Genomic DNA, 16,679 nt, shown 5'->3' on the forward strand with positions numbered 1-16,679 from the left:
TGACTATCCACACAGTAAGCTCAATTGTTCGAGTACCAATACAACGTTCATGTGGATATGCACCAGACAACTGTAACCACGGCCTCCCCAGGTCTGGGGAACAGTGGGGACTTTGACTTTCAGTACAGCCAACCCCGGCTAAAATCCCCACCCTGCGCGGACGCTCCAATGGCAAAATCCCTGCCAAATGCCCCCACACCCCAGGGACTCTAGGTAAGGTCCATTCCCCTCTATATTTTAAGCGAAGATAAAACCACCGCATTCAACCAGCATTGCAGGGCCACCTGATAGGTAAAAACACGGCCCATTTCCCCTGGTTAACCCCAGTATTCCCCGGACCTGGGGTGGGGGGTTACAATTGACTGGTGCACTAAGTTGACAGATCTTGTCTTGAAATTGTATTTGTTCAAGGCAGATCATCCTTCACTTTACCTCCTAGGCTGTGGATAAAACCCACTCATTAGAAGTTTCCTTACACATTATACTTGTCTAAATCTATAATTATTAGTCTCAATATCTTTTAGTAAATTGTCATTTTTTATTACAAACAACAACACCAAAAGAGTAACTGATAAGATACTCAACTGATTTATTTTTTTGTAAATAAAAGCCTGAAACAAATATTTAGCCAGGTTACTAAGCTTTTCAGCAATGTATAGCAGACTTTTTTCAATAATACTTAATCTATTTTGAATAATTAGCCTTTAGATCACTCTTCACCATATTAGTCAAGTAATAACAGAGCCATGTGTATGCAATCCAATGTAAAACTAATGATAAATTAGGTTTTGCTCCCATTTTTACTTTCATTTCAGTGCCAAGCCCTTTTAAGTGCATTGAGTCTTTTGGGATACTTCACAATATTTCTGGCGCTTAATCTCCATATATGGCTTTAAGTTGCCATACAAATTTAAGTCTTCATTACAAAATATACTGTATGTCTCCACTTTAACCATAAACACACAATGAGAGGACTATTTAAAGCATTACCATGTGTCAGAATTATAGATCTTTCTTTACATTTTATTTGTCTAATTGTATTACCGGTCTCTTTAGCAATATCCTTGTGCCTCTTTGAGTACTTGGCTTGACAGTTTGGTTTTTAATACATTGTTTTGAATGTTTTATTTCTACACAACAATGATGATGATGACGCTATGCTATGCCAAAACCTCAACACATTTTCTTCAAACAAAAAAGGACAGTCATTCAGAATAACTTTTATTACATCATTTGAGAAAATAAACTCATACAATCAACGAAATAAACATGCATCTGTAAAATCACAAGTAATGTTATGTGTTCGTTAAATTCAACTTAATAAAGGAAATAAATATTGGTTGCAGTAAGCAATGCGCATCACTTCTAATAAACATTCCAACAGACTGAAAAATAAATCAACACAAATGGAAAAACTGTTTGCAAGTCAGCTAGTATCTTATTTTATGCCTTATCAGATTGCTATGCAAGCTGGAAGCTTACAAAATCACTCTTAAGTCTGTTGCCTAAGAAGAAACAAGTATGGACATCCTTTTCCTGAGGTCAAGAGAAAGTATCTTGGAGGTCTTGAACTCACAACCTTGAATTTGGGGCTTATCCTCTAGACCACTTTCACCTTTTCACATTTTAAAGAGCCCAGTTAACAATATGGCATTTGCAAGGATGTGCCCTATTAACAGATTTTTTGAAGTCTTAAAAATTGAACTGAACAAAATAGTTCTCCTTTATTTGGTCTGCCGATGCCATCTGTTTCTGTTTTTGTAGTTATCTTCCCTCCATAATATAGGAAAACCACTTAAAGCGTATATAAATCCTTTACCATTTTACCCTTTTAAAATATAAGTTCGGATTTATTTAATAATCACGGACCAACAGATGACTTTTATCTTTAACTTCACATCAGTATGTAAGTCATCAAATATTTGAGATGACAAGATGTTCCACTGAACGCTTTGTTTCCATCTTGCACTCATTTTTCCAAGGAAGGCGTTGCAGTTGTGTTAAGATGATTGCCATGCATTGCAGGTCAATCCTCATACAATGGCATTTTTGATTACATTCGGATTCCAGTGCCTGAAATAGAAAACAGAAAATACAACAATAATAGGAATTATATTTTCAGATCAATTATTTTAAAAGCCTGTACAACAACAGAAAAGTATTCACAAAACATTAAGTGCAACACCAATTTAAAGCTGCATCCTCACAGTTTTACTGTTCTGACACCTTTTTTATTTTTGTCTTTAAACAATCCAATTGGCAATTATTGTGCAAATGTATGGAAACCAGTGATATTAGACTGCTGACATAATATCAGATCACAGTATTTCATATACAAGTTTGAAAATTTGGTAAAAATTCCTCCAACTAGTCATATAAGGTCACACATAATAGAACAGATTTCATTTGTTTGGAAAATATTTTTTGCTATTGCTTTAAGCCATATAATTAATTATATGTGTAAATTTAATTTAATTACTCCTTTGGGCTTATGAAGAATGACCAAGAAGAACTGTCAATCTGTGAGAGAGCAGCTTTTAGCTCTGGACTACTGGTTAATTAAAAAATATGAAATGATATTGTTATCATGTTTAAATTCATCTACAATGTTGATATTTTAATACTGTCAATCCTTGTTGGTTAATTGTACAAACATGCAGGTACTTTTGGGCTTAAACCAATAGGATACTTGACTGTTAAATTATTGTCTGAATTTTGAAAATAGCACAACCATTACCTCATCTGCCTTTTTTCATTAGAACAAGCCGGGAATCAGAGTCAGCTGCACCCCTGGTACCATACTCTTCTCTGAAAATGACAATAAGATTAAAATTTAAATGTCTGCATTTCATTGGCACAGTAAAAATGTCAGCATTTTTCAATGTTTCTGCATCACCACCACTGGTGGATATCATAGAATTTAGTCTTGAAAGAAATGTGTGCTTGTTTATGCGTTCAAACTCATTTTGTTAAACCAATAGAATGAAGATCTAATTTATTTAGAGAACTATATTAGTGAACAGGGCCGAGGTATTCAATTGTGCCATTACATTAAGTTGTTCGCTACCAACACTCACGGACATATAAACCAAACATCCTTGGTTTAAAGAATGTAAATTTTAATTATAAAAAATTAAAGTTAATGATATGAAATGTATGAGATAAATACACTGAGAAAGAAAGTCTAACCTATTATCGATCTAAGTAAAGTCAGATTCAGACTTATTTGTTATTAAAAAAAATAATAATAGAGTATTTGTTTTCTTAATTTTTGCCACTGATCACTGGAGCTTCAAAATTGTTATTTACTAAATTAGAATCTGTCAAATGAAAGAAGACTTTACCCCACCCACTAAGAATTAATGACATTTCCAATTAGTTTCTCATTAGGGCTCTTTTAAAACTATTTTTATATTTTATTAAAATACAATAAGTATAAAAATAACACTTACACACAAATAAGTGGTAAAAGTTCGCTCGTCATTCCGTCTTTGGACTAACATATCTCTTGGTTGTTTAAACATCTTCTTGGTCGGCCATGATGGACTATTTTCTTACGACCCGTATTATATCCGAGGCCATATCTTGATACTAGCCGAGGAGTTCCGATTGACAACTTTGCTCAAATAAATCCCGTCCTATCTACCCGATATCGTTTTGGCCGTAAAATCGGAAATAAGCAATTTAGTTTTGTTACGCCTAATGATGCAGAAACTCTTTGTTTACCTGTTCTCATGACTTGTTGTTGTAGGTTTTTATATATTTCAGCGTCCGTGGAACCGGACGTGACCGTAGCTGCAGCTGGGAACGATGCCCCTTGCTCCGACAGTAAGTAGCCGTGGTCCAATTTTAACAAAAAAATAAATGCTGAATATTTTTTTTAAAAAATAAATGAGAATTATTAAATTGATGAAAATACCATTATTTAAAATATCATTCCAGCTAGGGGTACGATATTATGGAAGTAGATAATGATCGCGTTTGTTGTTGTTGTTGTTGATGATGATGATGATGATGATGATGATGATGATGATGATGAATTACTTCGAATCGAAAGCAGCTTTTGATTGTTTTATAAGGCGTTACCAAAATAGATGTTTGTTTCCGGTTCCCGATCTACTCGATTGTTTGCACCCAACCGATTTTTGATAGGTGACAACCGTCTTAAATTGTGTGACCGTTATTTTTCTCTCTTATTCTTCTTTAAGGAAACATTTGGTGTAGTTCATTGTGTGTTAAATAAGCTTTTATGGACTCAGACCAAATCACGGCTTTGTTTGTTGTGAAAATAATAGTGGACACAACTTCGCTCAAATAAATCCTGTCCTATCTACCCGATATCGTTTTGGCCGTAAAATCGGAAATAAGCAATTTAGTTTTGTTACGCCTAATGATGCAGAAACTCTTTGTTTACCTGTTCTCATGACTTGTTGTTGTAGGTTTTTATATATTTCAGCGTCCGTGGAACCGGACGTGACAGTAGCTGCAGCTGGGAACGATGCCCCTTGCTCCGACAGTAAGTAGCCGTGGTCCAATTTTAACAACAAAATAAATGCTGAATATTTTTTTAAAAAAATAAATGAGAATTATTAAATTGATGAAAATACCATTATTTAAAATATCATTCCAGCTAGGGGTACGATATTATGGAAGTAGATAATGATCGCGCTTGTTGTTTTTGTTGTTGTTGGATGATGATGATGATGATGATGATGATGATGATGATGAGACGACGTTTGTTTTTCTTGTATTGTTTTTTTGCATGTATACTTTGTATAACTGCTATGCCACATTCGAAAACTAGTTCTTCTCAAGTTCACCATACTGATTTTCATCATCAATCTATGTTTGAATACAGATGTTTTTTATTTAAGGCTCCGACACCGGGAAGAAAGCTAAGATGACGCGCTTTCAGAAAGTACGAAGGTTTTTCAAAAACTTGGGAGGCAAGAAATCAAAGTGAAATGAAATTCTAAGGTACTTTAATTCCAACGTGTTCAAAATAGGATCAACGCTGACGCTCCAACCCCTTTAGTCAGAGGAAATGAATGACAGTTATGTGTTTCTTTTAGTGGTGTACAAGTTAATTGTCAAAAGTACAAACCTGCTATCGATTAGAAGATCTTAAAAGACGATTCAAGTTGCGAATTTATGACAAAAATATGTTGATATTAATGTTTATAATGTTTGTCATTGTTTACAGAGGTTTATCAAAAGGCAATTGTGAATTTACGTCATTTCCGATGTGACATCATTTGGCTAACATTTGGCGACATTTTCAAAGTAAAGATCATTTTTGTTTTATTTGTAATGAATGATAAACATGAAATAAGATGAAAAGGTGTTTGTTTCAGTGTAAGAGTTCAATACAGTTCATCACGTGAACACCAGAGCAAATATTAAGGTGTTCACTCGGTAACAGATATTAGTTTCGTAGACTGAAACAAACAAGTACCCTCTATATGACTTGTAAAGCATACTCATTATAAAGTGTACTGTTGTTGTATATACAATTTTGATCTGTTCTTATATACCTTACAAATTACAGTGATTTCAGTGTACAGTTTTACTGTAAATAGAGTTTGATTTGTTGACATACTTATAACTGTGTTGTGCGTTTAATATTCTTGTGAAATGTGAACAAAAATCTAGTTACATAAATGCAACATCATCATATGCATTAAATAAGAGCGCTCGTGCTAATATCTATTTAAAGCTGCACTCTCACAGATTGAACGTTTTGACAACTTTTTTATTTATTGTCTTGGAACGAGCCAATTTTTGCGAAAATCCATGGAAACCAGTTATAAAAGACTGCTGACAAAAATTTAGATGGTTGATTTTTATATTTAAGTTCAAAAATTGATGTTTTATGCACTTTTCTTAAACCGTTAGTAACGGCTTATTAAGCCATAAAACATGAATTTTCGAACGGAAATATGAAAATCTACGATCTGATTTTTTGTCAGCAATCTTATAGCATTGGTTTGCAGATATTTACGCAATAAATTGCTCTTTTTAAGACAAAAAATAAAAAAAGTTGTAAAAATGGTAATTCTGTGAGAGTGCGGCTGTAAATACGTCACATAACAAGTTGAGTCGTAACAAGCTCTAATGTACCGAAAAGCATTAATAACGCTGTTGAAAACATTATTTTTGGCTTTTCACAAAATTCTGTTTAAATAAGTATTTTCCAGTTAATGGTTCCTGTTTGTCCAACTAAGTGATTAAAAATAACTGAATATTAAGTTTGAAAAAAATGTTACCTTCATCAAATATGTGAGTGAGTTCCTTTAAAGTGTCTCATTACTATGATATTGTGTATTGCCACTTTTACAGCGACATATTGAACCAATGCAAACATACATTTATACAAGTTATGGATCATATATACAGTTCAGAGAAATGTATGGAATGAAATAATGAAAAATGCAATTAATCATTTATAATAGCCTATTACACATGATTGATTGAATTTCTCATTATTTCATAACTAATAACAACTAATTGGCAACTATAAACGACAACATATATCATTTATGATGGTGTCTGTCATCAGACTTTAGATTCATATGTTTGTTGCCTTTAAGATGTTAGTACTTTATCGAAAACGAAACTTTAGTTACACAATAATTAAAGACAGCATTTGTCCGTAAATGAACACTAGGCAGACTTAAAACCTACTGCAAGTTGAAAATAGGGTTAAATTACCTGATTCCTTATATCTGCATTATTACATGAATGAAGTCAGAACTTTGCAACTCTGTAGTACATTTTTAATGGTCAAATAGAAAGGCGAAAAGATAAAATAGAGGCGTTTTAAAATGCGGTAGCGTCCGTAATATTTAAGCATCCTATAAAAGCAAGTATTTTTAGACGCAATAATTCATGTATTATATCACTTACAACTGTTCACTCCGGCACGTACTTTCTGTCTGTATTGTTACTAGACTGAATATTTACACATATTTTTCATGTACATGTACAATGATTCTCTGTAGTATGTTACCGTTACATTTTACACTTATCTTATTCAAGTAAGACTATTACAAAAGTATTTTTTGGAAGTTTTAGTGATCTCCCTTAGGCTCCCTATAGTTTCGTCTTGTAAAGGTTGTCCGATATAGGGAGTTAATTAAACTCTCATCATAGAATAACACGTGTATATATGTTTGTGTATCCTGTTTATTAACACTTATCGTTGATTATACATTAAAGTTATTGACATTTTACTTCAATTGATCAATTGCATTATGAACATTTTTGATTTACTGAGCTTATGGAGTTGATTTTATTGCTTATTTGATAACAAAAGTTTTGGGTTGTTTTGTTTTGTACTATGCATGCACTGAATCACCTGAAAACACTATATTGTATGTGTATTTGTCCGCATTGGCCCTGGCCTTCTGGGTATTCTGTAAATAAATCCTGAATCGTGAAAATATTTTTTGTACGCAATAGTGGTTTCAGAATAAATTTAATAACTGTTATTTGAGTAAATATATAGTGTACGCTATTGTGGTTTCAGAATGCATTCGATTAGTGTAAATAGCGTTTCATTAGTATAGATATGTAATGTAGATTTTAGTGATTTATCTGATAGTTCTGCGTCTGAAAATGTGTTAGTAAGCGAGTCCTTGACGACTTTTCAAACATATTTTCTGGATTATGTGTGTTATATGATGACGAGTGTCCGATTTTTCTTATAACATTATATATCACACCACCAACATAAATGAAGCAACGCCAGGACTGGTCAGCACTCACGCGGTGACCACATATTTTTTTCCAAATTGGTTCACTATAATAACTACCAAAATGATGTTTATTTTCCGATTCCAATAAATGAATGCAATATATTCCAAATTTTGATAAATGTAAACGTGTTTGAGATGTGATATATACATTATGGCGTTAGTATGTGACCCGATATTGTTACCATTGCCTCGTATATCCCATATCGGGTCACCTACTAGCCCCGTAACTTATCAAATTGACGTCACTTGACCTGACTCTTGTATAACTTAAAAGTCGAACTGCTCAAACTAATATGACATCATATAATAATGTCCCACGATAAATGGTCGTTATCTCAGCTAATAGGTCAAGGTAAATATTCCAAATGAAGTTGGCCTGCTTTGGTTTTTATCATAATACTTCATGTTTCAACCATTACTTTGTTTTATCCGACTTTACATACCATTCTGAACTCCTCTGCCATTTTTATCGAAAACAACCTCGGATGTATTCCGATACATCAGTTGAAGTAGTTTGTAAATTTTTGTATAATCTTTAATTAAATGTAGTGTTTTAGAGTTGTATTTATTGATGTAAGTTTAAATTGATTGCCAGTTAAGTGTTTTATTGCAAACATAATTAAGATTCCGAAGAGTTAAGTCATGAAGTTAAACTGCTAAATAAAATTACTACGCGATCTTCTTGCAGCGGACTTAAACTTACCGCTTTTTGAGTATGTAAACCGTCCAAATACATCCGAGGTTGTTTTCGATAAAAATGGCCGAGGAGCTCCGAATGCTTTACATACTTGCAGAGCAATATGAAAATATGTGTTGTGTGGCAGGTACATCAAAAATAAAAGGTTATGGCCTTGCTTAATGGCCAATGGTGACAAGTAAAAGTAATAATTTTTATTATAGTTTTTTTTTTTTTCCTTTTAAGGTCATTAGACTAATGACAATCTGATTTCACTTAAACATTTTGTTTTATTCTGTTATCATATATACAGTGATTATCCAACATTAATTCGACCTATTTAGGGATATTGCTCCCTTTCCAGTGACATTTTGTTCATTTAACATGTTAACTATTTTATTTTGGAGAATGACATTTTGTGTTATTCATACATATATAAATTAGTAAAAAATGGTCAATTCCGGTAAAAAAGGAAATTTCAAAATAGAAAATGCAAAACCATATTTTTGTAAAGGTATTGTTTTCATGACTTGTTTCATGATTTAGATATTTGAATACGAATGATTCAAGTTATGAAAAAACTTGCAGTTTATATTAATATAGACGGCGCCTGAACGTATGTTAATGTTGTTTGCAATAATTTACTTTTCCTATGTGAATAATTATAATGTTCAATTACTGAACTAAGTAGATGGAACATGAACATAAGTTCACGGTGTCTGCAATTTGTTCACTCTTCACATGTTATTAATTATAAGGTTCATTTCATGAACTTAGTAGACGATACATGAACGTAAGTTTATGATGTCTGCAATGTATTTACTCTTCACGAGTTAGGGAATAGATTGTTCAATTATTAAACTATGTAGATGGTACATAGACGTAATTTATTGGTGTCTGCACTGTTTGTGCTTTTCCAATGTTAACTTATTTTATAGTTGAATAATTGAACAAATATTTTTAATTGTTAAATGGTTAACTACAAGACCTGTCCTTGTATTAGCCATTGTATTATTGTTGTTACACTCTGTGCATATAAACCTTGTCCTGTGTGAATATGGTTGATATGTATACAAGACCTGTCCTTGTATTAGCCATTGTGTTATTATTGTTTCACTCTGTGCGTATAAACCCTGTCCTGTGTCGATATGGTTGATATGTATACATTGAAATATTATTTATATTCCTTGTATTAATGAGTTCATTTAAGAATCCTGCGCTAATGCCGTATGAACGCACTCGGGCACGCGAGCAAATTCCATGAAACTTGCTTGCAATATTTAGTCATTTAAATCCACCCTGCATAATGCCATGTCCACTCTATGTTTTCATGGTTTATGTGTATGCTATTTGTTAAGAAACCAAATAAGGAGCTATATGTATATGTATGTTCATATATATTATATATGATATATGGACATGTATATATGATCCTTGTGTTGTTTAATTGTTTAAGTACGTTCATATGTATACAATACAACTTGTATGTTATAATTGTGGAAGTGAGAATTATCGTATTTGTAAAGTATGAATGGATATAAAGGAATGCCATTAACTGTTGATTTGTATGGATAGAGTTATTTTACTAGAAGACAAAAATAAAGATTCTCGGATAATCATGAGTGTGATGGAAGGCAGTTCTTTTATTTTAATTTTTAAATTTTGTTCCATGGAATAGATATTGATAGTAAAATTTTGTTAAATATGCATATTGGTGACACAGAATGTTAATAGAAGACTATGTTTAAAATGAAAAGATTTGATTAAAGGGAGATAAATCTTAAAGATTGTTAGCTATGACTGAGTGTGATTTAAGGGACATTAATAGTTAAGTCTGTGAGATATAAATGAGTGCGATAAAAGGGACTAGCAACGATTGATAGTTATGACTGAGTGTGATTTAGAGGGGATAAAAAGTTAGTTAGTTATGAATAAGTGTGATGTAAGGGAGATTAAATAGTTTAGCTTGTAACTTATGAATGATTGTGTTTAAGAGAGAAAAATCTTAAAGGTTTTTGGCATAAATAAATGTTATGTAACTTAAGGGAGATTATTAGTTGAGTTTGTAAGCTTTGAATAAGTGTGTTTTAAGAGGGAATAATCTAAAATAATTTAGCTATGAATGGGTGTGATTTATTTGAGATTTATAGTCAAAACTGTTAGTTTTGAATGCGTGTGTTTTAAGAGACATTAACATTCAAGATTTATAGCTATGAATGAGTTTGATTAAAGGGAGATTAATAGTAAAGACTGTTAGCTATGTATGACTGAAATATAAGGAAGAATAATCTTTAAGATTGTTAGCTACGAATAAGTGTGATTTAAGTAAGATTTATCTTAAATAATATTTGAATTTGATGACATGGACATTATTCTTTAAGTTTTTTTAATAAACAAGTGTGGTTGATTGACAAAAAAATCAGGTGAGCGATTAAGGACCATCGTCGTTCTCTTGTTCTTTAAACTGACGTGCTGTTTTTTTTAAACAAAAGATCATTATATTATCAAGGCGTCCAACCTTTTCAATGATATTATTTTAGGTACGTATAAGAAGAGCGAACTATGTTGTAAGATATGGAAAGTGTTTAAATGATGTCTGTGTAATTATAAGGTTGTCGGAGATCGGCTCGTTCTAATTCTAGTAGACCATACATGTTTACTAAAAAAAGGTTTCAGCTGTATGTAGACACTAAACGTTGATCGGGTTTTGGGGGAATTTGGTCTATTACGATTGAGGCTGCCGATTATCGATAACTTTGTCTCGAAATCAAATTTTTCTATGTGGGTTTATCCTCGGAGTCCATCAATAGAAAATGCTTAAAACAAGATATAACAATTATTTTGCATTCTTAAAAAGCTGCATTTTATCATTGAAACAATACTTCAACATATAAACAGCATACTAATTTGCTTTATTGTTCATCCATTGTTTAGTGCACTTATCTTAAACGTTTTATGAACTTTTGACTTCAATTAATCTCAGTTAAACGAAAAATGATCGAAATGGCTTGTCCGATTATTCAAATGATTAATTATGACCGATTTTAAATCTCCCGCATAACTATGTGTTTTAATGGAAACCCTTCCATTTAAGGTGTCTGACAAGTAGGTAGGAAATACTTGCTTGATGTGTAGCCTCTGACTTCTCAGCAATGTTTAATTAAATATCATCCTATTAGGTTGTTATGCATGCATAGGCGTTTTATTCTCACAATATACGTAGGTGACAGTTTTGTCGATAAAAATATCAATCAAGCGTAATAATTATATTTATGTTTTTTTGTTGCTACTGCTTCATATCATGTAGTGCTGCCTGGGCACATTTGTTCCTATTCCAGCACGCATATATTTACCACATACTCCGCCCTTCTTATACGTACCAGAGCCGCCATCTCATTAGAAAGTTTTGGATTACGTTAATGATAAAAAACCATTATATGTATACATGTTAAAACCAAATGATATCAGAATGAAATAAAAAGAATGAATGTTTACATTGCTTGTTTTATGTTTTTGGGTTGATTATGTCCTACTTACTATTTAAGATGTATACTATTACACCACGTGTTTTCAAAGGCCTTGAAGTGACGTCATAACGTACGTAACAGACGACTGCCTCGATGAGAATAATTGCACGTTAGATGTAAGATTGGACCTGGTGCCGTATTCACTTACGTCTTGAGTCTGATTTTGAGACTCAGACTTAGGAAACTGATTGTTTAAATGTTAAAAATATCTATAACTTTATTAAAGATGTGTGCCTTATTGTATATCAGATTATGTATAACATATACAGCAATTATGGCCATATTTGCTCCTGTAATGACATTTGAACAACAAACTTAAAATTATGCCTTGCTGAGTCTCAAACTCCGACCAAGGATATTGGTGAATACGGTTCCAGGAATCCTGGCTTTTGGGCGTTAAACTTTCAAAACAAGATTAATGGTTGTCCTGCCTTTCGCATATAATATGTAAAGAGACTCGTTTATTTTCTTTTGCGTTGGCAACACTTTTTTAATTCTATTGAAATTGAAATTTTTTATTTACTTTTACAAATAACCAATAAACAACAGCTGGCATGTACTCATTTAAAACGCAGTTTTTGAAAACCATTACCCATCGTCAGAGTTATGATCTCACAATGAGCCATTACCCATCGTAAGAGTTATGATCTCACAATGAGCCATTACCCATCGTAAGAGTTATGATCTCACAATGAGCCATTACCCATCGTAAGAGTTATGATCTCACGATGGGCCATTACCCTCGTCAGAGTTATGATCTCACAATGGGCCATTACCCATCGTCAGAGTTTTGATCTCACAATGGGCCATTACCCATCGTCAGAGTTATGAACTCACAATGAGCCATTACCCATCGTCAGAGTTATGAACTCACAATGGGCCATTACCCTCGTCAGAGTTATGATCTCACAATGGGCCATTACCCATCGTCAGAGTTATGATCTCACAATGGGCCATTACCCTCGTCAGAGTTATGATCTCACAATGAGCCATTACCCATCGTCAGAGTTATGAACTCACAATGGGCCATTACCCTCGTCAGAGTTATGATCTCACAATGGGCCATTACCCTAGTCAGAGTTATGATCTCACATTGAGCCATTACCCTAGTTAGTGTTATGATCTCACAATGAGCCATTACCCATAGTCAGAGTTATGATCTCACAATGAGCCATTACCCATCGTCAGAGTTATGATCTCACAATGGGCCATTACCCATCGTAAGAGTTATGATCTCACGATGAGCCATTACCCATCGTCAGAGTTATGATCTCACAATCAGCCATTACCCATCGTCAGAGTTATGAACTCACAATGAGCCATTACCCATCGTCAGAGTGATGATCTCACAATGGGCCATTACCCTCGTCAGAGTTATGATCTCACAATGAGCCATTACCCATCGTCAGAGTTATGAACTCACAATGTGCCATTACCCTCGTCAGAGTTATGATCTCACAATGGGCCATTACCCATCGTCAGAGTTATGATCTCACAATGGGCCATTACCCTCGTCAGAGTTATGATCTCACAATGAGCCATTACCCATCGTCAGAGTTATGAACTCACAATGGGCCATTACCCTCGTCAGAGTTATGATCTCACAATGGGCCATTACCCATCGTCAGAGTTATGATCTCACAATGGGCCATTACCCTAGTTAGTGTTATGATCTCACATTGAGCCATTACCCATCGTCAGAGTTATGAACTCACAATGGGCCATTACCCTCGTCAGAGTGATGATCTCACAATGGGCCATTACCCATCGTCAGAGTTATGATCTCACATTGAGCCATTACCCATAGTCAGAGTTATGATCTCACATTGAGCCATTACCCATCGTCAGAGTGATGATCTCACAATGGGCCATTACCCATCGTCAGAGCTATGATCTCACAATGAGCCATTACCCATCGTCAGAGTTATGATCTCACAATCAGCCATTACCCATCGTCAGAGTTATGAACTCACAATGAGCCATTACCCATCGTCAGAGTTATGATCTCACAATGGGCCATTACCCTCGTCAGAGTTATGATCTCACAATGAGCCATTACCCATCGTCAGAGTTATGAACTCACAATGGGCCATTACCCTCGTCAGAGTTATGATCTCACAATGGGCCATTACCCATCGTCAGAGTTATGATCTCACAATGGGCCATTACCCTCGTCAGAGTTATGATCTCACAATGAGCCATTACCCATCGTCAGAGTTATGAACTCACAATGGGCCATTACCCTCGTCAGAGTTATGATCTCACAATGAGCCATTACCCTAGTCAGAGTTATGATCTCACAATGGGCCATTACCCTAGTTAGTGTTATGATCTCACAATGAGCCATTACCCATCGTCAGAGTTATGATCTCACAATGGGCCATTACCCTCGTCAGAGTGATGATCTCACAATGGGCCATTACCCATCGTCAGAGTTATGATCTCACATTGAGCCATTACCCATAGTCAGAGTTATGATCTCACAATGAGCCATTACCCATCGTAAGAGTTATGATCTCACGATGAGCCATTACCCATCGTAAGAGTTATGATCTCACAATGAGCCATTACCCATCGTAAGAGTTATGATCTCACAATGAGCCATTACCCATCGTAAGAGTTATGATCTCACGATGAGCCATTACCCATCGTAAGAGTTATGATCTCACGATGAGCCATTACCCATCGTCAGAGTGATGATCTCACAATGGGCCATTACCCATCGTCAGAGTTATGATCTCACAATGGGCCATTACCCATCGTCAGAGTGATGATCTCACAATGGGCCATTACCCATCGTCAGAGTGATGATCTCACAATGAGCCATTACCCATCGTCAGAGTTATGATCTCACAATGGGCCATTACCCATCGTCAGAGTTATGATCTCACAATGGGCCATTACCCTAGTTAGTGTTATGATCTCACAATGAGCCATTACCCTAGTCAGAGTTATGATCTCACAATGAGCCATTACCCATCGTAAGAGTTATGATCTCACAATGAGCCATTACCCATCGTAAGAGTTATGATCTCACAATGAGCCATTACCCTAGTCAGAGTTATGATCTCACAATGAGCCATTACCCATCGTAAGAGTTATGATCTCACAATGAGCCATTACCCTAGTCAGAGTTATGATCTCACAATGGGCCATTACCCTAGTCAGAGTTATGATCTCACAATGGGCCATTACCGTAGTCAGAGTTATGATCTCACATTGAGCCATTACCCTAGTCAGTGTTATGATCTCACAATGAGCCATTACACTCGTAAGAGTTATGATCTCACAATGAGCCATTACCGTAGTCAAAGTTATGATCTCACATTGAGCCATTACCCTCGTCAGAGTTATGATCTCACAATGAGCCATTACCATCGTCAGAGTTATGATCTCACAATGAGCCATTACCCTAGTCAGAGTTATGATCTCACAATGAGCCATTACCCTAGTCAGAGTTATGATCTCACAATGAGCCATTACCATCGTCAGAGTTATGATCTCACAATGAGCCATTACCCTAGTCAGAGTTATGATCTCACAATGAGCCATTACCCTCGTCAGAGTTATGATCTCAAAAAGGGCAATTACACTAGTCAGTGTTATGATCTCACAATAAGTCATTACCCTAGTCAGTGTTTTGAGCTAACAATGGGCCATAACCCTAGTCAGTGCTATGATCTTACATTGAGCCATAACCGTAGTCATTGTTATGATCTCACAATGAGCCATTACCATAGTCTGTGTTATGATCTCACAATGAGCCATTACCTTAGTCAGTGTTATGATTTCACAATGAGCCATTACCATAGTCTGTGTTATGATCTCACAATGAGTCATTACCTTAGTCAGTGTTATGATCTCACAATGAGCCATTACCCTAATCAGAGTTATGATCTCACAATGAGCCATTACTCTAGTCAGAGTTATGATCTCACAATGAGCCATTACCCTTGTCAGTGTTGTGATCTCACAATTAACCATTACCCTAGTCAGTGTTATAATCTCACAATGGGCCATTAACCTAGTCAGTGTTATGATCTCACAATGAGCCATTACCCTAGTCAGTGTTATGATCTCACAATGAGCCATTACCCTAGTCAGTGTTATGATCTCACAATGGGCCATTACCCATCGTCAGATTTATGATCTCAGAATGAGCCATTACCCTAGTCAGTGTTATAATCTCACAATGAGCAATTATCCCTGTCAGTGTTATGATCTCACAATGAGCCATTACCCTAGTCAGTGTTATGATATCACAATGAGCTATTACCCTATCAGTGTTATGATCTCAAAATCAGCCATTACCTTAGTCAGTGGTCTGATCTCACAATGGGTAATTACCCTAGTCAGTGTTATGATCTCACAATGAAACATTACCCTAGTCACTGTTATGATCTCACAATAAGCCATTTCTCTAGCCAGTTTATGATATCACAATGGGCCATTACCCTAGTCAGTGTTATGATCTCACAATGAGCAATCACCATAGTCAGTGTTAAGATCACACAATGAACCATTAACCTACTCAGTGTTATGATATCACAATGAGCATTTACGCTAGTCAATGTTTTGATATTACAATAAGCCATTTCTCTAGTCAGTGTTATCATCTCACAATCTGCCATTATCCTAGTCAGTGTTGTAATCTCACAATTGGTCATTACTCTATCAGGGTTATGACCTCACAATGAGCCATTACCATAGTCAGTGTTA

General features: G+C 34.9%; 1 protein-coding gene across 4 annotated transcripts in view; it reads left to right on the forward strand.

Moving 5' to 3' along the window:
* Positions 1-11,927, forward strand: part of LOC128240500 (uncharacterized) — a 62,907-nt gene extending 50,980 nt beyond the window's left edge. For 2 of the 4 annotated variants that reach the window (XM_052957154.1, XM_052957161.1), the window contains exons 10-12: positions 3,769-3,828; positions 4,457-4,516; positions 4,875-11,927. In XM_052957154.1, the coding sequence (XP_052813114.1) occupies positions 3,769-3,828; positions 4,457-4,516; positions 4,875-4,963 (209 nt within the window). In that variant the 3' untranslated portion in view covers positions 4,964-11,927. The remainder of the gene's footprint in view (positions 1-3,768; positions 3,829-4,456; positions 4,517-4,874) is intronic. The other 2 variants (XM_052957169.1, XM_052957177.1) reach the window with 1 other exon arrangement.
* Positions 11,928-16,679: the final 4,752 nt, after the last annotated feature.

Source organism: Mya arenaria, chromosome 1 (genome assembly GCF_026914265.1).
Source record: "Mya arenaria isolate MELC-2E11 chromosome 1, ASM2691426v1".
Lineage (NCBI taxonomy): Eukaryota > Metazoa > Mollusca > Bivalvia > Myida > Myidae > Mya > Mya arenaria.